Source organism: Salmo salar, chromosome 03, assembly GCF_965601325.2.
Source record: "Salmo salar chromosome 03, fSalSal1, whole genome shotgun sequence".
Taxonomy (NCBI): Eukaryota; Metazoa; Chordata; class Actinopteri; order Salmoniformes; family Salmonidae; genus Salmo; species Salmo salar.
This window is the reverse complement of record NC_138293.1, coordinates 96220001-96246073: the sequence shown is the minus strand read 5'-3', so window position 1 is coordinate 96246073 and position 26073 is coordinate 96220001. Positions and strand designations below refer to the sequence as shown.

Here is a 26073-nt window from a genome sequence, read left to right as displayed (position 1 = left end):
AGTAGTGAAACAGGTAAATTCACAGCTGTTTCCTATTACAGTAGTGTAACAGGTAAATTCACAGCCGTTTCTTATTACAGTAGTGTAACAGGTAAATTCACAGCCGTTTCCTATTACAGTAGTGTAACAGGTAAATTCACAGCCGTTTCCTATTACAGTAGTGTAACAGGTAAATTCACAGCCGTTTCTTATTACAGTAGTGAAACAGGTAAATTCACAGCTGTTTCCTATTACAGTAGTGTAACAGGTAAATTCACAGCCGTTTCTTATTACAGTAGTGTAACAGGTAAATTCACAGCCGTTTCTTATTACAGTAGTGTAACAGGTAAATTCACAGCCGTTTCTTATTACAGTAGTGTAACAGGTAAATTCACAGCTGTTTCCTATTACAGTAGTGTAACAGGTAAATTCACAGCCGTTTCCTATTACAGTAGTGTAACAGGTTTGTCCGTAGCTGTTTAGTAACTCTCACCTTAGGTGCCCAAGCCACTTTTCTGCTCTGCTGCCATGGTGATGATGGAATCCTGTTAGAAAAACAAGCAGGGGGTGGGCTCCTCCCTGTCTGTTGTGATAACAAAACTTTCAAAGAAGAAAATGCCTATGACTACAGACAAAAAAATAATCAGTTAAGGCCCATCCCAAATGGCACCCTATTCCCTATATAGTGCACTACTTTTGGTCAAAAGTAGCGCACTATATAGGCAATATGGTGCAATTTGGGATGGGCCCTAACTGATTATTTTTTTGTCAAAAGTAGTGCACTATATAGGGAATATGGTGCCATTTGGGATGGGGCCTAACTGATTATTTTTACACCCTCAAAATGAAAGCAAAAGCTTTGACGAAGGCTGTAAGCTTGACAAACGTGATACTGACAATGGCAGTGTAGGATTCTATTATCTAGGTATGCGTCCCAAAATGCACACTATATGTACTACTATATGTCCCCTTATAGGCTCTGGTCAAAAGTAGTGCGCTATAAAGGGCTGTGTCCTTACGGTTAAGTCCCCCTCCTCAAAACTAATATTTGTATTCCTGTAAAAAAAAGAAACGTCCTTTTGTCCTTGATGATTGTGAAATGGCTGACTGGACAGAGAGGGATGGTAGATCGTCTATAGTCAGCTCTCTGTGTGTGTGGTCAGGTCCCACCATGTCTTTCTCTTTCTCTCTTTCTTTCTCTCACCCTATTCCCTAGTACACTACTTAGTGCACCACTTCTACCCTATGGGTCCTGGTCTAAAGTAGTACCCTATATAGGGAATAGGGTGCATTAGGGACATAGCCCTGGTCTATTGGTCGCTGATATTACAGTGTGCATCTGTATGTCAGTCTAACTGTGATGTTCTCTTCCTGACCAGGAACACACACTCTGGGCGTCACTGAACTCATCTAGAGGACCACATCTCATCTCCTCCCCCATCTTAACTCTACTGACCCCCCCCCCCCACCTCCCTCCTCCAACCCAGTATAAGACTCCCCCATCTTAACTCTACCTGTGAGAAGAAGGCTAGTCGGGCCCACTGTACGATTCCATTACCCACTTCTTAACACCTGTGAAACACTGACCAATCACCATGCAGACATCATCTCTCCGCCGCCAGGTGAAGAACATGGTCAACCAATACTCAGAGGCAGAGATCAAGGTTTGTTGTTGTGATTGTTGTTGTTGCTATTTAACATTTGTATGGTTACCCACAGTTGAAGTCGGAAGTTTACATACACCTTACCAAATACATTTAAACTCTGTTTTTCACAATTCCTGACATTTAATCCTAGTAAAAATTCCCTGTCTTAGGTCAGTTAGGATCACCACTTTATTTTAAGAATGTGAAATGTCAGAATAATAGCAGAGAGAATGATTTATTTCAGCTTTTATTTCTTTCATCACTTTCCCAGTGGGTCAGAAGTTTACATACATTCAATTAGTATTTGGTAGCATTGCCTTTAAATAGTTTAACCTGGGTCAAACGTTTCGGGTAGCCTTCCACAAGCTTCCCACAATAAGTTGGGTGAATATTGGCCCATTCCTCCTGACAGAGCTGGTGTAACTGAGTCAGGTTTGTAGGCCTCCTTGCTCACACACGCTTTTTCAGTTCTGCCCACAAATTTTCTATAGGATTGCGATCAGGGCTTTGTGATGGCCACTCCAATATCTTGACTTTGTTGTCCTTAAGCCATTTTGCCACAACTTTGGAAGTATGCTTGGGGTCATTGTCCATTTGGAAGACCCATTTGCGACCAAGCTTTAACTACCTGACTGATGTCTTGAGATGTTGCTTCAATATATCCACATAATTGTCCGTCCTCATGATGCCATCTATTTTGTGAAGTGCACCAGTCCCTCCTGCAGCAAAACACTCCCACATCATGATGCTGCCACCTCCGTGCTTCACAGTTGGGATGGTGGTCTTCAGCTTGCAAGCCTCCCCCTATTTCCTCCAAACATAAGATGGTCATTAATGGCCAAACAGTTCTATTTTTTTTTCATCAGACCAGAGGACATTTCTCCAAAAAGTACGATCTTTGTCCCCATGTGCAGTTGCAAACCATAGTCTGTTTTTTTTTATGACGGATTTGGAGCAGTGGCTTCTTCCTTGCTGAGCAGCCTTTCAGGTTATGTCGATATAGGACTCATTTTTACTGTGGATATAGATACTTTTGTACCTGTTTCCTCCAGCATCTTCACAAGGTCCTTTGCTGTTGTTCTGGGATTGATTTTCACTTTTCGCACCAAAGTACGTTCATCTCTAGGAGACAGAACGCATCTCCTTCCTGAGCAGTATGACGGCTGCGTGGTCCCATGGTGTTTATACTTGCGTACGATTGTTTGTACAGATGAATGTGGTACCTTCAGGCGTTTGGAAATTGCTCCCAAGGATGAACCAGACTTGTGGTCTACCATTTTTTTTCTGAGGTCTTGGCTGATTTCTTTTGATTTTCCCATGATGTCAAGCAAAGAGGCACTGAGTTTGAAGGTAGGCCTTGAAATACATCCACAGGTACACTTCCAATTGACTCAAATGATGTCAATTAGCCTATCAGAAGCTTCTAAAGCCATGACATCATTTTCTGGAATTTTCCAAGCTGTTTATAGGCACAGTCAACTTAGTGTATGTAAACTTCTGACCCACTGGAATTGTGATACAGTGAATTATAAGTGAAATAATCTGTCTGTAAACAATTGTTGGAAAAATTACTTTTGTCATGCACAAAGTAGATGTCCTATCTGACTTGCCCAAATTATAGTTTGTTAACAATACATTTGTGGAGTGGTTGAAAAACAAGTTTTAATGACTCCAATATAAGTGTATGTAAACTTCCAACTTCAACTGTATATATTGTAAAGCTTCTTTGGGTCTGAGGAAAGAGCCATCATATCTCATTCTTATATATTGAAGTTTATAATTTATCTTAGGCTGGGATTCAAACCGATGGTGCTTTGTTGGTGCTTTTAAAGGGATTGTTTCGGAGACGCCATTAACGGTGGATGCTGCATATGTCAACTCATTCAGAAATTACTTTTTAAATGGCGCATAGCTGACAAAATGAGATCGGATTGAATCCCGGCCTGAATTGTATTTTTTCAAACTAAATATGTTTTAATATTATTATATTAAGGTCCGCGAGGCGACCTCCAACGACCCGTGGGGCCCCCCCTCCTCTCTGATGTCAGAGATCGCTGACCTGACCTTCAACGTGGTGGCGTTCACTGAGGTCATGGGTATGATCTGGAAACGCCTCAACGACAGCGGGAAGAACTGGAGACACGTCTACAAGGTCAATATTCACCTGTTTGTTCTGGCTTTGGAAACTAACTGTTTTCTCTATGATATTTACAACATACAATTGTTAGTATTCCTTCATTCTTTAAATATCCTGTTCCTATGTATTTTGTAACATTTTATCATCATATTGTGTTTTTATTGTTTAACGCTGTGCCTTGTCTTTTTATCTACTGTTAGAGTTGTGCGGTGTCTGTTTGAAATGTGCTGTGTATAAGTGAAGTGGATTATTATTTTATTACTAGGCCCTGACACTACTCGACTACCTGATCAAAACGGGCTCGGAACGTGTGGCGCAGCAGTGCAGGGAGAACGTCTACACCATACAGGTTAGGTTGACGGTTCGAATCCCGAGTCTGTCGGGATAAATGTCTGGGAGTGCACTGAGCTGGCTACTGAATGGTTTCTTTCTCAGGGGGATTGAAACCAAAAAAACAATCTGCAAAAAAAGTATAATAAAGTATACTTCCTCCTCTTTCTCCTCCTCTTCTCTAGACCCTACGGGACTTCCAGTTCACAGACAGGGATGGCAGGGACCAGGGGGTGAATGTTAGGGAGAAGGCCAAGCAGCTGGTGGCCCTGATGAGGGATGAGGAGAGGCTGAAACAGGTATGACATGGTACCTGTATTCTGTTGGTTTGGTTTGGTCTGTTTGACATCAGACACATTATGCCTGGTCCTGGACTTCTGTTTGACATCAGACACATTATGCCTGGTCCTGGACTTATGTTTGACATGAGACACATTATGCCTGGTCCTGGACTTCTGTTTGACATCAGACACATTATGCCTGGTCCTGGACTTCTGTTTGACATCAGACACATTATGCCTGGTCCTGGACTTCTGTTTGATATCAGACACATTATGCCTGGTCCTGGACTTCTGTTTGACATCAGACACATTATGCCTGGTCCTGGACTTCTGTTTGACATGAGACACATTATGTCTAGTCCTGGACTTCTGTTTGACATCAGACACATTATGCCTGGTCATGGACTTCTGTTGGACTTGAGACACATTATGCCTGGTCCTGGACTTCTGTTGGACATGAAAGGGTGTTTTCCCAGACACATTATGCCTGGTCCTGGACTTCTGTTTGATATCAGACACATTATGCCTGGTCCTGGACTTCTGTTTGACATCAGACACATTATGCCTGGTCCTGGACTTCTGTTTGACATCAGACACATTATGCCTGGTCCTGGACTTCTGTTTGACATTAGACACATTATGCCTGGTCCTGGACTTCTGTTTGACATCAGACACATTATGCCTGGTCCTGGACTTCTGTTTGACATCAGACACATTATGCCTGGTCCTGGACTTCTGTTTTGATATCAGACACATTATGCCTGGTCCTGGACTTGTTTGACATTAGACACATTATGCCTGGTCCTGGACTTCTGTTTGACATCAGACACATTATGCCTGGTCATGGACTTCTGTTGGACATGAGACACATTATGCCTGGTCCTGGACTTCTGTTGGACATGAAAGGGTGTTTTCCCAGACACATTATGCCTGGTCCTGGACTTCTGTTTGATATCAGACACATTATGCCTGGTCCTGGACTTCTGTTTGACATCAGACACATTATGCCTGGTCCTGGACTTCTGTTTGACATCAGACACATTATGCCTGGTCCTGGACTTCTGTTTGACATCAGACACATTATGCCTGGTCCTGGACTTCTGTTTTGATATCAGACACATTATGCCTGGTCCTGGACTTGTTTGACATTAGACACATTATGCCTGGTCCTGGACTTCTGTTTGACATCAGACACATTATGCCTGGTCCTGGACTTCTGTTTGACATGAGACACATTATGCCTGGTCCTGGACTTCTGTTTGACATCAGACACATTATGCCTGGTCCTGGACTTCTGTTTGACATCAGACACATTATGCCTGGTCCTGGACTTCTGTTAGACATGAGACACATTATGCCTAGTCCTGGACTTCTGTTTGACATCAGACACATTATGCCTGGTCCTGGACTTCTGTTGGACATGAAAGGGTGTTTTCCCAGACACATTATGCCTGGTCCTGGACTTCTGTTTGATATCAGACACATTATGCCTGGTCCTGGACTTCTGTTTGACATGAGACACATTATGCCTGGTCCTGGACTTCTGTTTGACATCAGACACATTATGTCTGGTCCTGGACTTCTGTTTGACATCAGACACATTATGCCTGGTCCTGGACTTCTGTTTGACATCAGACACATTATGCCTGGTCCTGGACTTCTGTTTGACATCAAAGGGTGTTTTCCCAGACACATTATGCCTGGTCCTGGACTTCTCCATTGATCAGATTTTTTAGTCCTGGTCTAGGCTTAATCTGTGTCCAGGAAACCGTCCCAGTATTGTCCCCTCGGTGATGAATAAAATCCCTATCTACAGTCTGTAAATAAGTAGCTATCTATTTGTCTAGGAGAGGACCCTGGCCCTGAAGACCAAGGAGAGGATGGCTGGAGCTGCCGCAGGGTCAGGGATGGGCTCTGGTTCTCTACCTCCTCCCTACCCAGGCCGCCGCACCAGCCAGCCCAGCATGACTGCACTCTACGGGGATGACTTCAGCCGGTCCAGGGAGTCCCATTCCTCTTTCAATTGTGAGTAGTACCATGCAACTGGGAGTACACACACACACACACACACACACACAATCACATTATTGGAAACGAAGGCTGTTCTGAGGTCGGGCCAGGTTGTGGCTAGATACGTTTGAGTCGGGTCAGGGACAATTTTTTTCATTTTAGCTATCCCAAATCCTTTTCCTAACCTTAACCTAGTTCTCCTAAAGCTTACTACACGGTCTACGGAGTTGCAATGTCGTTTTTCATCACAAAAGGGGCGGCTCTGTAACGGTATTCGTCGGTAGAAATGGACCAAGGCGCAGCGAGACTGTGAATACTCATACTTTAATAGACTCAAGTAAGGCATCCACAGGAAAACAATAACACGACAGCAACAGTTTGCAGGCTAACAAACGCAGTGCAAAACAACCACCCACAACCCCAAAGAAAAACACACACACCTATATAGGACTTCCAATCAAAGGCAACTCAACACACCTGCCTTCAATTGGAAGTCCCAATCAACAATACAAACATACCCAACACAAACATGCCACGTCCTGACCAAAACTAAAACACTAGCTCCATCTGCTGGTCAGGACGTGACAGTACCCACCCCCCCCCCCCCCCTCAAGGTGCAGACCCCGGAATGCACCTACCAACAGAAAAACACCAACAAAAAACCCATAAACAATAACCCTTAAACAATAAGGGAGGGAAGGGAGGGTGGCTGCCGTCACCGACGGCACTGTGCTACACCCTCCCTCCCCAACCCACCTATCCTGGAGGTGGCTCAGGTGCAGGCCGTGGACCTCGCTCCACCTTCGGCGTCGCCCACTTTGATGGCGCCGATAGCTGCGCCGGGCAGACGGGCCACTCGGGCTGACCCGGGGGACAGGAGGGCCCCTCGGGCTGGGCCGGGGGACAGGAGGGCCCCTCGGGCTGGGCCGGGGGGCAGGAGGGCCCCTCGGGCTGGGCCGGGGGGCAGGAGGGCCCCTCGGGCTGGGCCGGGGGACAGGAGGGCCCCTCGGGCTGGGCCGGGGGACAGGAGGGCCCCTCGGGCTGGGCCGGGGGACAGGAGGGCCCCTCGGGCTGGGCCGGGGGACAGGAGGGCCCCTCGGGCTGGGCAGGAGGGCCCCTCGGGCTGGGCCGGGGGGCAGGAGGGCCCCTCGGGCTGGGCCGGGGGGTAGGAGGGCCCCTCGGGCTGGGCCGGAGGGCAGGAGGGCCCCTCGGGCTGGGCCGGAGGGCAGGAGGGCCCCTCGGGCTGGGCCGGAGGGCAGGAGGGCCCCTCGGGCTGGGCAGGAGGGCCCCTCGGGCTGGGCAGGAGGGCCCCTCGGGCTGGGCCGGAGGGCAGGAGGGCCCCTCGGGCTGGGCCGGAGGGCAGGAGGGCCCCTCGGGCTGGGCCGGAGGGCAGGAGGGCCCCTCAGGCTGGGCCGGAGGGCAGGCAGGGCAGTCCAGCAGCTCGGGGCAGTCCGGGCAGTCCGGCAGCTCGGGGCAGTCCGGGCAGTCCGGCAGCTCGGGGCAGTCCTGCCACTCCGGCAGCTCGGGGCAGTCCGGCCACTCCGGCATCTCGGGGCAGTCCGGCCACTCCGGCAGCTCGGGGCAGTCCGGCCACTCCGGCAGCTCGGGGCAGTCCGGCCACTCCGGCTGCTCGGGGCAGTCCGGCCACTCCGGCAGCTCGGGGCAGTCCGGCCACTCCGGCAGCTCGGGGCAGTCCGGCCACTCCGGCAGCTCGGGGCAGTCCGGCCACTCCGGCAGTTCGGGGCAGTCCGGCCACTCCGGCAGTTCGGGGCAGTTCGGGGCAGTCCGGCCACTCCGGCAGTCCGGCCACTCCGGCAGTTCGGGGCAGTCCGGCCACTCCGGCAGTTCGGGGCAGTCCGGCCACTCCGGCAGTTCGGGGCAGTCCGGCCACTCCGGCAGTTCGGGGCAGTTCGGGGCAGTCCGGCCACTCCGGCAGTCCGGCCACTCCGGCAGTTCGGCGCAGTCCGGCCACTCCGGCAGTTCGGGGCAGTCCGGCCACTCCGGCAGTTCGGGGCAGTCCGGCCACTCCGGCAGTTCGGGGCAGTCCGGCCACTCCGGCAGTTCGGGGCAGTCCGGCCACTCCGGCAGTTCGGGGCAGTCCGGCCACTCCGGCAGTTCGGGGCAGTCCGGCCACTCCGGCAGTTCAGCGCAGTCTGACCTCTCTGGCGACTGTTGACTAGCGGGCAGCTCTGACGACTGTTGACTGGCGGGCAGCTCTGACGACTGTTGACTGGCGGGCAGCTCTGACGACTGTTGACTGGCGGGCAGCTCTGACGACTGTTGACTGGCGGGCAGCTCTGGCGACTGTTGACTGGCGGGCAGCTCTGGCGACTGTTGACTGGCGGGCAGATCTGGCGACTGTTGACTGGCGGGCAGATCTGGCGACTGTTGACTGGCGGGCAGCTCTGGCGACTGTTGACTGGCGGGCAGCTCTGGCGACTGTTGACTGGCGGGCAGATCTGATGACTGTTGACTGGCGGGCAGCTCTGACGACTGTTGACTGGCGGGCAGCTCTGACGACTGTTGACTGGCGGGCACCACTGACGACTGTTGACTGGCGGGCAGCTCTGGCGACTGTTGACTGGCGAGGCTGGGTTCACGCACTTGAAGCCTGGTGCGTGGTGCTGGTACTGGGCGTACCAGATTGTGAACACGCACCTCCATGCTAGTGCGGGGAGCTGGCCTGGGGCTCCATTCTTGCCCCGCAAAACTCCCCTTGTGCCCCCCCCTAAAAAAATCTTGGGGGTGCCTCTCGGTCTCCCTTACCTCGCCAGCCTTCTTCCGCTGCTTGGTCCTGTGTTGGTGGGTGGTTCTGTAACGGTATTCGTCGGTAGAAATGGACCAAGGCGCAGCGAGACTGTGAATACTCATACTTTAATAGACTCAAGTAAGGCATCCACAGGAAAACAATAACACGACAGCAACAGTTTGCAGGCTAACAAACGCAGTGCAAAACAACCACCCACAACCCCAAAGAAAAACACACACACCTATATAGGACTTCCAATCAAAGGCAACTCAACACACCTGCCTTCAATTGAAAGTCCCAATCAACAATACAAACATACCCAACACAAACATGCCACGTCCTGACCAAAACTAAAACACTAGCTCCATCTGCTGGTCAGGATGTGACAGTACCCCCCCCCCCTCAAGGTGCAGACCCCGGAATGCACCTACCAACAGAAAAACACCAACAAAAAACCCATAAACAATAACCCTTAAACAATAAGGGAGGGAAGGGAGGGTGGCTGCCGTCACCGACGGCACTGTGCTACACCCTCCCTCCCCAACCCACCTATCCTGGAGGTGGCTCAGGTGCAGGCCGTGGACCTCGCTCCACCTTCGGCGTCGCCCACTTTGATGGCGCCGATAGCTGCGCCGGGCAGACGGGCCACTCGGGCTGACCCGGGGGACAGGAGGGCCCCTCGGGCTGGGCCGGGGGACAGGAGGGCCCCTCGGGCTGGGCCGGGGGACAGGAGGGCCCCTCGAGCTGGGCCGGAGGGCCCCTCGGGCTGGGCCGGGGGGCAGGAGGGCCCCTCGGGCTGGGCCGGGGGGCAGGAGGGCCCCTCGGGCTGGGCCGGGGGGCAGGAGGGCCCCTCGGGCTGGGCCGGGGGGCAGGAGGGCCCCTCGGGCTGGGCCGGAGGGCAGGAGGGCCCCTCGGGCTGGGCCGGAGGGCAGGAGGGCCCCTCGGGCTGGGCCGGAGGGCAGGAGGGCCCCTCGGGCTGGGCCGGAGGGCAGGCAGGGCACCCTGGCAGATCCGGGCAGTCCGGGCAGTCCGGCAGCTCGGGGCAGTCCGGGCAGTCCGGCAGCTCGGGGCAGTCCGGCAGCTCGGGGCAGTCCGGGCAGTCCGGCAGCTCGGGGCAGTCCGGCCACTCCGGCAGCTCGGGGTAGTCCGGCCACTCCGGCAGCTCGGGGCAGTCCGGCCACTCCGGCAGTTCGGGGCATTCCGGCCACTCCGGCAGTTCGGGGCAGTCCGGCCACTCCGGCAGTTCGGGGCAGTCCGGCCACTCCGGCAGTTCGGGGCAGTCCGGCCACTCCGGCAGTCCGGCCACTCCGGCAGTTCGGGGCAGTCCGGCCACTCCGGCAGTTCGGGGCAGTCCGGCCACTCCGGCAGTTCGGGGCAGTCCGGCCACTCCGGCAGTTCGGGGCAGTCCGGCCACTCCGGCAGTTCGGGGCAGTCCGGCCACTCCGGCAGTTCGGGGCAGTCCGGCCACTCCGGCAGTTCGGGGCAGTCCGGCCACTCCGGCAGTTCGGGGCAGTCCGGCCACTCCGGCAGTTCGGGGCAGTCCGGCCACTCCGGCAGTTCGGGGCAGTCCGGCCACTCCGGCAGTTCGGCGCAGTCCGGCCACTCCGGCAGTTCGGCGCAGTCCGGCCACTCCGGCAGTTCGGCGCAGTCCGGCCACTCCGGCAGTTCGGCGCAGTCCGGCCACTCCGGCAGTTCGGCGCAGTCCGGCCACTCCGGCAGTTCGGCGCAGTCCGGCCACTCCGGCAGTTCGGCGCAGTCCGACCTCTCTGGCGACTGTTGACTAGCGGGCAGCTCTGACGACTGTTGACTGGCGGGCAGCAATGACGACTGTTGACTGGCGGGCAGCTCTGACGACTGTTGACTGGCGGGCAGCTCTGACGACTGTTGACTGGCGGGCAGCTCTGGCGACTGTTGACTGGCGGGCAGCTCTGGCGACTGTTGACTGGCGGGCAGATCTGGCGACTGTTGACTGGTGGGCAGCTCTGGCGACTGTTGACTGGCGGGCAGCTCTGGCGACTGTTGACTGGCGGGCAGATCTGACGACTGTTGACTGGCGGGCAGCTCTGACGACTGTTGACTGGCGGGCAGCTCTGATGACTGTTGACTGGCGGGCACCACTGACGACTGTTGACTGGCGGGCAGCTCTGGCGACTGTTGACTGGCGAGGCTGGGTTCACGCACTTGAAGCCTGGTGCTGGTACTGGGCGTACCAGATTGTGAACACGCACCTCCATGCTAGTGCGGGGAGCTGGCCTGGGGCTCCATTCTTGCCCCGCAAAACTCCCCTTGTGCCCCCCCCTAAAAAAATCTTGGGGGTGCCTCTCGGTCTCCCTTACCTCGCCAGCCTTCTTCCGCTGCTTGGTCCTGTGTTGGTGGGTGGTTCTGTAACGGTATTCGTCGGTAGAAATGGACCAAGGCGCAGCGAGACTGTGAATACTCATACTTTAATAGACTCAAGTAAGGCATCCACAGGAAAACAATAACACGACAGCAACAGTTTGCAGGCTAACAAACGCAGTGCAAAACAACCACCCACAACCCCAAAGAAAAACACACACACCTATATAGGACTTCCAATCAAAGGCAACTCAACACACCTGACTTCAATTGGAAGTCCCAATCAACAATACAAACATACCCAACACAAACATGCCACGTCCTGACCAAAACTAAAACACTAGCTCCATCTGCTGGTCAGGACGTGACAGGCTCCTTGTAAATACGCTCAGGCATTGGACATATTTTCTTTAACTTCCTTAACATTGAGACGCCATATCATTCCTTCTGCAGCTGTGGGGGCAGTGTTGTCGCTTGGTTCCTAGATCTGATCTATACAATATATAGGCTATTCATCAAAGTAGCTTATTTTGCATTGATAACCAAATATAATCTCAGCAACTGTTCAAACAGTAAACCAAACAACAAGAATCCACCCTAAAATATATTTTGTTTAGAAGTAATAACTAGTGATTACAGGCTATGGTGAAATAGTACAACCAGCTGTAGCCAACTAACTAGGCGAGTGTTTTTTTCTTTGTGACCAAAACATGATGACATTCTATTTTTAACTGATATGTGTCCAGACTTTTGACTGGTACTGCATATTTAAGCAATAAGGCCTGAGGAGGTGTGGTATGTGGCCAATATCGTGTTCTTATGCGCGACGCAACGTGGAGTGACTGGATACAGCCTTTAGTCGTGGTATATTGGCCATATATCACAAAACCCAGAGGTGCCTTATTGCTATTATAAACTGGTTACCAACGTGATTAGAGCAGTAAAAATAAATGTTTTGTCATATCTGATATACCACGCCTTTCAGCCAACCAGCATTCAGGGCTCGAACCACCCAGTATATATATATAAGCATGTGTGGAACTCCTTCAACACTGTTGGAAAAAACATTCCAGGTGAAGCTGGTTGAGAGAATGCCAAGCGTGTGCAAAGCTGTCATCAAGGAAAAGGGTGGCTACTTTGAGTAATATATATTTAAAATATATTTTGATTTGTTTAACACTGTTTTGGTTACTACAAGATTCCATATGTGTTATTTCATAGTTATAATGTCTTCACTGTTATTCTACAATGTAGAAAATAGTAAAAATAAAGAAAAACCCTTGAATGAATAGGTGTATCCAAACTTTTGACTGGTACTCTATATAAATGGTGTGTATGGACAGTATATAAATAGAAAAGGTGTGTACAGCAGTAGTTATATAGGATGAGCCTTGACTAGAATACAGTATATAGACATGAAGTGGGTAAAACAGTATGTAAACATGATTAAAGTGGCCAATGTTCAATGACTATGTACATAGGACAGCAGTCTCTAAGGTGCAGGGTAGAGTCCTGGGTGGTAGTCGGATAGTGACAGTATATTACAGTTTGATTGATAGCGGTAATACATTTTAAAAGGCCAAACATGTTCTCACAGCCTGAAGCATTGAAGAGGCAGTGGAACACATAATGGAGCCAGAATGTAATGAAAGTATGAAGGCTTGAATGCCTGAAACATTGATAAGATAACATTGATAAGATTTAACATTTTGACCATGTTCTGTTATAATATCCACCCTGCACAGCCAGAAGAGGACTGGCCACCCCTCATAGCCTGGTTCCTCTCTAGGTTTCTTCCTAGGTTTTTGGCCTTTCTAGGGAGTTTTTCCTAGGGAGTTTTTCCTAGCCACCGTGCTTCTTTCACATGCTTTGCTTGCTGTTTGGGGTTTTAGGCTGGGTTTCTGTACAGCACTTTGAGAATATCAGCTGATGTACGAAGGGCTATATAAAAATAAATTTGATTTGATTTGAAATTTGATTAGCCATGCTGTTCTTCAGTGAGAATCCATGTTGAGAGATGTGGTCTGGCTCTGCTCAGGTCTGCACTGGCACTGGCAGTTCTGCACTGACAGCTAGACAGTAAGTTGGCTAACGAACACTCCATGTTAGTGTTATCCCACAGGAAACAACCAGTGGTGGATAAAGTACCCAATTGTCATATTTGAGTTAAAGTAAAGATACCTTAATAGAAAATGACTCAAGTAAAAGTGAAAGTCACCCAGTAAAATTCTACTTGAGTAAAAGTCTAAAAGTATTTGGTTTTACATATACTTAGGTATACTTTAGCAATTACATTTACTTTTGATACTTAAGTATCAACTGCTGTTGTATTGTGGAATCTTAGGTCGATTCATTTAATTAAATAAAAATGATTATAAAAAAGAAAAAATGGCTAATAAATAAACAACAACATGTACATGGAGGATGGTTACACTATGTTTTAATAGTAAACAACATAGGGGATAGTTACACTGTATTACTAGTAAACAACAACACGGAGGATGGTTACACTATGTATTACTACTAAACAACAACACGGAGGATGGTTACACTATGTATTACTAGTAAACAACAACATAGGGGATAGTTACACTATGTATTACTAGTAAACAACATAGGGGATAGTTACACTGTATTACTAGTAAACAACAACACGGAGGATGGTTACACTATGTATTACTACTAAACAACAACACGGAGGATGGTTACACTATGTATTACTAGTAAACAACAACATAGGGGATAGTTACACTGTATTACTAGTAAACAACAACATAGGGGATAGTTACACTGTATTACTAGTAAACAACAACATAGGGGATAGTTACACTATGTATTACTAGTAAACAACAACATAGGGGATAGTTACACTATGTATTACTAGTAAACAACAACATAGGGGATAGTTACACTGTATTACTAGTAAACAACAACATAGGGGATAGTTACACTGTATTACTAGTAAACAACAACATAGGGGATAGTTACACTATGTATTACTAGTAAACAACAACATAGGGGATAGTTACACTGTATTACTAGTAAACAACATGGAGGATGGTTACACTGTATTACTAGTAAACAACAACAGAGGATGGTTACACTGTATTACTAGTAAACAACAACATGGAGGATGGTTACAGTATGTATTACTAGTAAAGAACAACATAGGGGATAGTTACACTGTATTACTTCTAAACAACAACATAGGGGATAGTTACACTGTATTACTTCTAAACAACAACATAGGGGATAGTTACACTGTATTACTACTAAACAACAACATAGGGGATAGTTACACTATGTATTACTACTAAACAACAACACGGAGGATGGTTACACTGTATTACTAGTAAACAACAACATAGGGGATAGTTACACTGTATTACTAGTAAACAACAACATAGGGGATAGTTACACTGTATTACTAGTAAACAACAACACGGGGGATAGTTACACTATGTATTACTAGTAAACAACAACACGGAGCATGGTTACACTATGTATCTCTAGTAAACAACAACACGGAGGAATGTTACACTATGTATTACTAGTAAACAACAACACGGGGGATAGTTACACTATGTATTACTAGTAAACAACAACACGGAGGATGGTTACACTATGTATTACTAGTAAACAACAACACGGAGGATGGTTACACTATGTATTACTAGTAAACAACAACACGGAGGATGGTTACACTATGTATTACTAGTAAACAACATGGGGGATAGTTACACTATGTATTACTAGTAAACAACAACACGGGGGATAGTTACACTATGTATTACTAGTAAACAACAACACGGAGGATGGTTACACTATGTATTACTAGTAAACAACAACACGGAGCATGGTTACACTATGTATCTCTAGTAAACAACAACACGGAGGATAGTTACACTATGTATTACTAGTAAACAACAACACGGGGGATAGTTACACTATGTATTACTAGTAAACAACATGGGGGATAGTTACACTATGAATTACTAGTAAACAACAACACGGGGGATAGTTACACTATGAATTACTAGTAAACAACAACACGGAGGATGGTTACACTATGTATTACTAGTAAACAACAACACGGGGGATAGTTACACTATGTATTACTAGTAAACAACAACACGGAGGATGGTTACACTATGTATTACTAGTAAACAACAACACGGAGGATGGTTACACTATGTATTACTAGTAAACAACAACACGGAGGATGGTTACACTATGTATTACTAGTAAACAACAACACGGAGCATGGTTACACTATGTATCTCTAGTAAACAACAACACGGAGGAATGTTACACTATGTATTACTACTAAACAACAACACGGAGCATGGTTACACTATGTATTACTAGTAAACAACAACACGGGGGATAGTTACACTATGTATTACTAGTAAACAACAACACGGAGGATGGTTACACTATGTATTACTTATATATAATGTAAATACTTCAGGGAATTACTGGTCATGGTATGTCCCTCAGTCTATGGCAGTCATATACATATCAGGCAGTCATATTTGCATTTTTCCCCACCCAGATTGATTCCCAGCTTTATGTTATTAGTAAATGCACAGAAGTTGGACATTGATTGATTGAGATATTGTCTTGAAAAAATATTATCTTATTTGGGAGAATTTCTCACAGTAGAGGAAACATCTCTGTCTCTACCGCCCCTGTCGTGCAGTGACCACTAACCTCTTCCTTCTTAAGGGGATTTGAGCTGGAATGTTTTGGCTCTTCATGTTCTTATCTTGTGACCATGACATACAGTAGATTATTCTAGATCACAGATGGCATATGACATATACACTCAGTAAGAACTCACTGTTCTTATCTTATCAACGAGTCAGTCAGTGTGTGTGTGTCTGTGTCATCAGAAAGGGACTAAAAGTTCAGTTACTTGGGTCTCCAGAGATACAGATAGAGCGTTCCGTCAGCAGTATCTGGATTCATTGTAGAGATGGCTGGTTGTGTACACAGAAATAGAGTCTATAGAAAAGACCTTCCCATTCATGGCAATGATGGCATAATAGATTGTGTTTCTATAGTTGTATACCCGTGGTCATTGTCCCTCACAGGCCCTATTCAATTAGGAACTATTGTCCTGTTGGTCCATGTGACAGGCAGCTGGACATAAGGACCTGGACAAGTCTCAATGAATAACTTTTCCCCAAATGGTACCCTGTTCCCTAAGGGCCCTGGTCAATAGTAGTGCACTATATAGGGAATAGGGTGCCATTGTCCATAGGGCTATGGTCAAAATTAGTGCACTATATAGGGTGCCATTGGCCATAGGGCTCTGGTCAAAAGTAGTGCACTATATGGTGCCATTTGGGAAACAATCCATGTCTCTGTCTACTGTATCATCCTGGTTAATCCCCATTCCTACATAAATTGTTTGTTAGTTTTGGTTACGCTATCCGTGTGTGTGTGTGTGTGTGTGTGTGTGAGACGCTCTCTATAGCTGCATTCCTAACATTCTCCTGTTCTCTTTCACTCCAGCTAAACAGCAAACACAAAGAATGGGACACACTCAATCTCTACCTTTTTTCCCTGTCTCATCATGGATCTCTGTATACATGGCTGTGCTGTGGTGGTCATGTTTAGCTATCTGGGACTGGGCATCATGTATTATACATGGCTGTGGTAGTCACGTTTAGCTAGCTGGGCCTGGGCATCATGTATTATACATGGCTGTGCTGTGGTAGTCACGTTTAGCTAGCTGGGACTGGGCATCATGTATTATACATGGCTGTGGTAGCCACGTTTAGCTAGCTGGGACTGGGCATCATGTATTATACATGGCTGTGCTGTGGTAGTCACGTTTAGCTAGCTCGGACTGGGCATCATGTATTATACATGGCTGTGGTAGCCACGTTTAGCTAGCTGGGACTGGGCATCATGTATTATACATGGCTGTGGTAGTCACGTTTAGCTAGCTGGGACTGGGGATCATGTATTATACATGGCTGTGGTAGCCACGTTTAGATAGCTGGGACTGGGCATCATGTATTATACATGGCTGTGGTAGCCACGTTTAGATAGCTGGGACTGGGCATCATGTATTATACATGGCTGTGGTAGCCACGTTTAGCTAGCTGGGACTGGGGATCATGTATTATACATGGCTGTGCTGTGGTAGCCACGTTTAGCTAGTTGGGACTGGGGATCATGTATTATACATGGCTGTGCTGTGGTAGCCATGTTTACCTAGCTGGGACTGGGCATAATGTATTATACATGGCTGTGGTAGCCACGTTTAGCTAGCTGGGACTGGGGATCATGTATTATACATGGCTGTGCTGTGGTAGCCACGTTTAGCTAGCTGGGACTGGGGATCATGTATTATACATGGCTGTGCTGTGGTAGCCACGTTTAGCTAGCTGGGACTGGGCATCATGTATTATACATGGCTGTGGTAGTCACGTTTAGCTAGCTGGGACTGGGGATCATGTATTATACATGGCTGTGGTAGCCACGTTTAGATAGCTGGGACTGGGCATCATGTATTATACATGGCTGTGGTAGCCACGTTTAGCTAGCTGGGACTGGGGATCATGTATTATACATGGCTGTGCTGTGGTAGCCATGTTTACCTAGCTGGGACTGGGCATAATGTATTATACATGGCTGTGGTAGCCACGTTTAGCTAGCTGGGACTGGGGATCATGTATTATACATGGCTGTGCTGTGGTAGCCACGTTTAGCTAGCTGGGACTGGGGATCATGTATTATACATGGGTGTGCTGTGGTAGCCACGTTTAGCTAGCTGGGACTGGGGATCATCTATTATACATGGCTGTGGTAGCCACGTTTAGCTAGCTGGGACTGGGGATCATGTATTACACATGGCTGTGCTGTGGTAGCCACGTTTAGCTAGTTGGGACTGGGCATAATGTATTATACATGGCTGTGGTAGCCACGTTTAGCTAGCTGGGACTGGGCATCATGTATTATACATGGCTGTGCTGTGGTAGTCACGTTTAGCTAGCTGGGACTGGGGATCATGTATTATACATGGCTGTGCTGTGGTAGTCACGTTTAGCTAGCTGGGACTGGGGATCATGTATTACACATGGCTGTGCTGTGGTAGCCACGTTTAGCTAGTTGGGACTGGGCATCATGTATTATACATGGCTGTGGTAGCCACGTTTAGCTAGCTGGGACTGGGGATCATGTATTATACATGGCTGTGATACAGTAGGATGTGGTGGAGTTTTTAGTACAATAGTATTATGATATAGTAGGATATGGTGGAGTTGTTAGATAGTACATTAGTATTATGATACAGTAGGATGTGGTGGAGTTTTTAGTACAGTAATATTATGATACAGTAGGATGTGGTGGAGTTGTTTGTACAGTAGTATTATGATTCAGTAGGATGTGGTGGAGTTGTTGGATAGTACAGTAGTATTATGATACAGTAGGATCTGGTGGAGTTGTTGGATGGTACAGTAGTATTATGATACAGTAGGATGTGGTGGAGTTGTTGGATAGTACAGTAGTATTATGATAGAGTAGGATGTGGTGGAGTTGTTAGATAGTACAGTAGTATTATAATACAGTAGGATGTGGTGGAGTTGTTGGATAGTACAGTAGTATTATAATACAGTAGGATGTGGTGGAGTTGTTGGATAGTACAGTAGTATTATAATACAGTAGGATGTGGTGGAGTTGTTGGATAGTACAGTAGTATTATGATACAGTAGGATGTGGTATAGTTTTTAGTGCAGTAGTATTATGATACAGTAGGATGTAGTGGAGTTGTTAGTAGTATTATGATACAGTAGGATGTGGTGGAGTTGTTAGATAGTACAGTAGTATAATACAGTAAGATGTGGTATAGTTTTTAGTGCAGTAGTATTATGATACAGTAGAATGTGGTGGAGCTGTTGGATAGTACAGTAGTATTATAATACAGTAGGATGTGGTGTAGTTTTTAGTACAGTAGTATTATAATACAGTAGGATGTGGTGGAGTTGTTGGATAGTACAGTAGTATTATAATACAGTAGGATGTGGTGGAGTTGTTAGTACAGTAGTATTATGATACAGTAGGTTGTGGTGGAGTTGTTAAATAGTACAGTAGTATTATAATACAGTAGGATGTGGTGGAGTTTTTAGTACAGTAGTATTATAATACAGTAGGATGTGGTGGAGTTGTTGGATAGTACAGTAGTATTATAATACAGTAGGATGTGGTGGAGTTGTTAGTACAGTAGTATTATGATACAGTAGGTTGTGGTGGAGTTGTTGGATAGTACAGTAGTATTATAATACAGTAGGATGTGGTGGAGTTGTTGGATAGTACAGTAGTATTATAATACAGTAGGATGTGGTGGAGTTGTTAGTACAGTAGTATTATGATACAGTAGGATGTGGTGGAGTTGTTGGATAGTACAGTAGTATTATGATACAGTAGGATGTAGTGGAGTTGTTGGATAGTACAGTAGTATTATGATACAGTAGGATGTGGTGGAGTTGTTGGATGGTACAGTAGTATTATGATACAGTAGGATGTGGTGGAGTTGTTAGTACAGTAGTATTATGATACAGTAGGATGTGGTGGAGTTGTTAGATGGTGCAGAGACCAAAGCCAGTTGCCTGTGTATTATCATGTGTGTGGTCTGTACACCAGCTGTGTGCAGCCTCTGCACCAGCTGAGTGTGGTCTGTGCACCAGCTGTGTAAAGGTTGTGTGTGGGAAGCTAAGTAGCTTGAGCATGGTTTCAGTTAGTCACACTGTGTTAATGTTATACTTCTGGTGTCTGTGGCATGTTTCATTTTCCCACAGACACACACACACACACACCAGAGATTTTTTCTGGGTTAAAATGTGGTTTAGGCGATGGGCGTGGTGGGGGCGTGGCCACTGGTGCAGTTGCCGACTGGACATTTTAGAGACCCTTCTGTTGACCGCAATGACAAAATGTGCAGTTTTAAAGTTAATTTCATTCAAATCTACAAAGTTCGCAATGGCTTATGCTATCTGAGTGAATCAAACATTATAACAAAATCAATGGGGGCCCCATGCCATGACAAAAATACTCCTGAATGCATAATAATAATAAAATTACGTGTTCTCCCTGACTTTCTATTTTTAATATTTTGGTGATTGTTATTTAAAAATATATAGGTCCATTATCTTTTCTACATACTTTATGTGGTTTTAGTCATTTAAGTTTACACTGAAAACTTTTTTTACATCCTGAAAAATGTATAAAAAAAAATATATATATGTACATTACCGTTCAAAAGATTGGGGTAGAGGTCGACCGATTAATCGGAATGGCCGATTTAATTAGGGCCGTTTCCATAACAATCGGTAATCGGTATTTTTGTACACCGATTTGCCGATTAAAAACCCCAAACTAGAGGTCGACCGATTATGATTTTTCGGCGCCGCTACCGATTATTGGAGGACCCAAAACCTCGGTGCCGATTAATCGGCCGATATATATATATATATATATTTTGACTTATGTTTTGTAATAATGACAATTACAACAATACTGAATGAACACTTATTTTAACTTAATATAATACATCAATAAAATCAATTTAGCCTCAAATAAATAATGAAACATGTTCAATTTGGTTTAAATAATGCAAAAAAGTGTTGGAGAAGAAAGTAAAAGTGCAATATGTGCCATGTAAGAAAGCTAACGTTTAAGTTCCTTGCTCAGAACATGAGAACATATGAAAGCTGGTGGTTCCTTTTAACATGAGTCTTTATTATAGGAATTATAGGACTATTTCTGACTGGTACTATATATATAAATATATTACTATTTGGCCAAAGGTGGCCCACTGTAGATTTTTCTATGCAGAAAAAACCCTACACACACACACACACACACACACACACAAACATTGTATGGATCAGAACCAGACCCAGCGATCCAGGTGAATGGTTGTTGCAACAGGGTCAGGGGAAAGTAGTCCACAGGGGACAGGAATTAGATAAAATATTTCATATTGTTTTTATACAATTACAGTACAAACAATATCATACAATTCCATTTCCTCACTGTGAAACAATTACTGGGGTTGATCAGCTAAAAAGTACTGGGCTAATCCCCCACTTGGTGCTGGATAATTCTTATTTTTATATTTCTACATATTTTGGAGATAATTACTGTGAAATGATTCAAACTACATCCATATTGACATATTCCATAATATACAGTAGGCCTTGTCTGGGAAAGTCACTCCAGCCTGATTTCAACACTGTTACAGAAGGACAGTTTGGTCAGTGATGGTGGAGGACATACTATGTGTCCTGGATTGATGATCTTTGAGTCTGTCTGTCCTGTCTGTTGTTGCGGGTTTAGATGGACCTGATGGATGGGCTGGGGCTGGGTGGTTGAGTGGGGGTCAGAGGGTTGGCCTGGCACTGTGGCAGTAGCTCCCTGTCCCTTCCCAAACAGACCTGGGTTCAAATACAATTTGAAATAATTTCAAAATACTTTGTCTGTGCTTTGATTGAGCTTGTCTGGCGTAATGGAACCCATAGAAGAGACCCCGCCCACCTGGCACTGCAGGCAGGCTAAAGCAAACGCTCTCACTATTTGAGAAGCTATGGAATAGTATTTGAACCCAGGTCCCAGCCAGACTACAGTCCAGCCCAGGCGGGCCACATTGAGAGGCGGCGTACTGGAAGTGATTGGGGTTCAGCAGAGATAGACTGGACCATGCCAATGGCCTCGTCCCAAATCACACTATATTGCCTTTTATATGGGCTCTGATGAAAAGTAGTGCACTACATCGGGAATAGGGTGCCATTTGGGACGTATATACAGTACTGCCCCCCTCCTTCCCTCCACAGCCCCCTCCCTTTTGCCATGACCTCCCCCCTTACAACCCTGAGCCCCCTCCCGTACAGCCATGACCCTCCCTACCCTTACAGCCATGACCCCCCCCCCTTACAGCCATGATTCCCCCCCTCCCTTACAGCCATGACCCTCCCTACCCTTACAGCCATGACCTCCCCCCCTTACAGCCATGATCCCCCCTTACAGCCATGACCCCCCCCCCCCCCCCCCCTTACAGCCATGACCCTCCCTACCCTTACAGCTATGACCTCCCCCCCTTACAGCCATGATCCCCCCTTACAACCATGATCTCCTCCCCTTACAGCCATGATCTCCCCCTTACAGCCATTACCCCCCCCCCTTACAGCCATGACCTCCCCCTTACAGCCATTACCCCCCCCCCCCTTACAGCCATGACCTCCCCTCCCCTTACAGCCATACCCCCCCCCACCTTTACAGCCATGACCTCCACTACCCCCCTACCCATCTACCTCCACTACCCCTCTACCCTCACAACCCATCTACTCCTCTACCTCTGCTACCTCCTCTACCCCCCTACCCATCTATCCCCTCTCATTATCTACCTCCACTACCCCTCTACCCTCACAACCCATCTACTCCTCTACCCCTGCTACCTCCTCTACCCCCCTACCCATCTATCCCCTCTCATTATCTACCTCCACTACCCCTCTACCCTCACAACCCACCTACTCCTCTACCCCTGCTACCCCCTCGACCCTCTCTACTCATCTACCTCCTTTACCCCTCTGCCTCCTCTACCCCCTCTGCCTCCGCTACCCCCTCTACCTCCTTTACTTGGGGGGTGGCAGGTAGCCTAGTGGGTAGAGCGTTGGACTAGTAACTGAAAGGTTGCAAGATCGAATCCCTGAGCTGACAAGGTAAAACATCTGTCGTGCTGCCCCTGAACTAGGCAGTTAACCCACTGTTCCTAGGCTGTCATTGTAAATAAGAATTTGTTCTTAACTGACTTGCCAAGTTAAAATCAAATTTAAAAATGTAAAAATACCTCCTCTACCCCTCTCCTTTACCTACTCCACAAAAGCCACCATTGTTCCTAGTGCAGGAGGCAGAGAGCAGCAGTTAGGATCCGTCCCTAATGGCCCCTATTCCCTATATAGTACACTACTTAGGACCAGGGTCCATAGTCAAAAGTAGTGCACTAAATAGAGAATGGGGTGCAGACTTGCAGACCAAGGCAGAGTATGCCATGCCAACACAGGCCTGCTGGAATAACACAACACCCAGTGGTTGGACAGCAGACTTAACATGCAAACCCAGCTCTCTCTACTAAAACTCTGCTCTTAAAAATCACACACTCTCTCTCCTCTGCCACCTGCCCCTCTCTCCCTCTTTCTCTCCCTCACCTCTCCCTCCTCCCTCTCAATCTCTCTCTCCCTCCCTCTCTTTCTCTCTCTCTCTCCTCTGCCACTTGCCCCTCTCTCCCTCTCTTTCTCTCCCTCTCTCCCCCACCTCTCCGTCCTCCCTCTCAATCTCTCTCTCTCTCTCTCTCTCTCCCTCTCTCTCTTTCTCTCTCTCTCCTCTGCCACCTCCCTCCTCTTTCTCTTTCTTTCTCTCTCTCTCTTTCTCCACTCCCTCCCTATTTCCTCCTCCCAGCCACCTCTTCCTCTCCTCGCCGTGCCGCATCAGACATGGAGCAGGCCCGCCCCCAGACCAGCGGGGAGGAGGAGCTACAGCTGCAGCTGGCTCTGGCCATGAGCCGAGAGGAGAGTGAAAAGGTAACACACACACTCACACAGTACACACACTCACCACACACACTGAACAAGAGGCACTGACACACTCTGACTACATGCAGTGTGAGAATGTTATGGACGTGGCTGCCTCCCTCCCACTCATACACACTCCCCTGCAGAGCTCAAATCTCCCCACCCCCTCTCTCTGTCCTCTAAGTGTCATCCATTTCACTGAGCCTTTAATAGAAACCAATATCACCCATCTCTCCTTGTGATGCGATCTATAACACCTGGCCAATCAAAGACACTGATACTCAGAGTTGGCTGCTGATCTGGCCAATTACAGAGTGCGATGCTGCAGAGTGATGCGCCTGCAGCTGTGCTGAGTGAATGAAGGACTGGACAGGGTGGAGCTATTGATCCACTGTTAGCTAGCCTGGTATTGATCCACTGTTAGCTAGCCTGTTATTGATCCACTGTTAGCTAGCCTGGTATTGATCCACTGTTAGCTAGCCTGGTATTGATGGCGCTGTTAGCTACCCTGGTATTGATGGCACTGTTAGCTAGCCTGGTATTGATCCACTGTTAGCTAGCCTGGTATTGATCCACTGTTAGCTAGCCTGGTATTGATCCACTGTTAGCTAGCCTGGTATTGATCCACTGTTAGCTACCCTGGTATTGATGGCACTGTTAGCTAGCCTGGTATTGATCCACTGTTAGCTAGCCTGTTATTGATCCACTGTTAGCTAGCCTGATATTGATCCACTGTTAGCTAGCCTGGTATTGATCCACTGTTAGCTAGCCTGGTATTGATCCACTGTTAGCTAGCCTGGTATTGATCCACTGTTAGCTAGCCTGGTATTGATCCACTGTTAGCTAGCCTGGTATTGATCCACTGTTAGCTAGCCTGGTATTGATCCACTGTTAGCTAGCCTGGTATTGATCCACTGTTAGCTAGCCTGGTATTGATGGCGCTGTTAGCTAGCCTGGTATTGATCCACTGTTAGCTAGCCTGGTATTGATCCACTGTTAGCTAGCCTGGTATTGATGGCGCTGTTAGCTAGCCTGGTATTGATCCACTGTTAGCTAGCCTGGTATTGATCCACTGTTAGCTAGCCTGGTATTGATCCACTGTTAGCTAGCCTGGTATTGATCCACTGTTAGCTAGCCTGGTATTGATGGCGCTGTTAGCTAGCCTGGTATTGATCCACTGTTAGCTAGCCTGGTATTGATGGCACTGACTGGCCTCTGTGTCTCTGTGTTGTTAGATGGTGCATACTGCACCGAGGCCTGGGACTAAAAAACACCATCTCTTAGCTCCTTTTATAAAACACACACCATCTCTTAGGTCCTTTTATAAAACACACACAATCTCTTAGGTCCTTTTATAAAACACACAAAAACTCATCATTGACTAACTTTATAAGCTGAATATTGGAAAACTTTTACAGACTTTCCAGTTGTTAGTCCAACTCCTAACACAGAACTTATTCAACTACTGGCCGTCGAGAGACAAATGATTTCAGGTTTTCTTTTCTACCCGTTAATTCATCAATGTGATTTATTGGCCAGACTCCACTCACCTGGTGTCCCTGATCCCTGACTAGAAACAAATGAAAAGCAGAAGTGTTTTGAGTGCAGTTAGCCCTGCTAATAACACGACCCCCTTTAACACTCCAGCCTGCTCCCCCGATGGACATTGATGAACAGACCCAGCTCCAGATCGCCCTGAGCCTCAGCAAGGAGGAAGCTCAGAAGGTACTGCTGAGATGTAGCCCCTCTAGCCCCCTGCATCCTCAACACTAACTAGGGTTGTAAAAATCCAGAAACATTCCCAAAATTCCCAGAAATCCCAGTTGGAGATCTCTCTCCCTCTATATTCCCTCCTGAAATCCTTCAACTGGGATTTCTGGGAAATTAGGGCATTTCAGGAAAGTTACCAGAATTTTGCAATGCTTAACCTAACCCTAACCAAACCATTTTACCTCCTGCTGCAAGCTCTTTCTCTGTCTCTCTGTCTCTCTCTCTCTCTCTCTCTCTCACTCACTCTCTCTCTCTC

General features: G+C 47.4%; 1 protein-coding gene across 3 annotated transcripts in view; it reads left to right on the top strand.

The window, feature by feature from the left end:
* LOC106592115 (epsin-3) overlaps nucleotides 1-26073 on the top strand; it is a 64096-nt gene that overhangs the window by 10692 nt on the left and 27331 nt on the right. For 2 of the 3 annotated variants that reach the window (XM_082972914.1, XM_082972913.1), the window contains exons 2-7: nucleotides 1359-1643; nucleotides 3619-3777; nucleotides 4028-4111; nucleotides 4278-4391; nucleotides 6221-6398; nucleotides 23935-24056. In XM_082972914.1, the coding sequence (XP_082829040.1) occupies nucleotides 1575-1643; nucleotides 3619-3777; nucleotides 4028-4111; nucleotides 4278-4391; nucleotides 6221-6398; nucleotides 23935-24056 (726 nt within the window). In that variant the 5' untranslated portion in view covers nucleotides 1359-1574. Of the gene's footprint in view, nucleotides 1-1358; nucleotides 1644-3618; nucleotides 3778-4027; nucleotides 4112-4277; nucleotides 4392-6220; nucleotides 6399-23934; nucleotides 24057-25694; nucleotides 25773-26073 lie in introns of all 3 variants that reach the window. The other variant, XM_082972912.1, reaches the window with a different exon arrangement.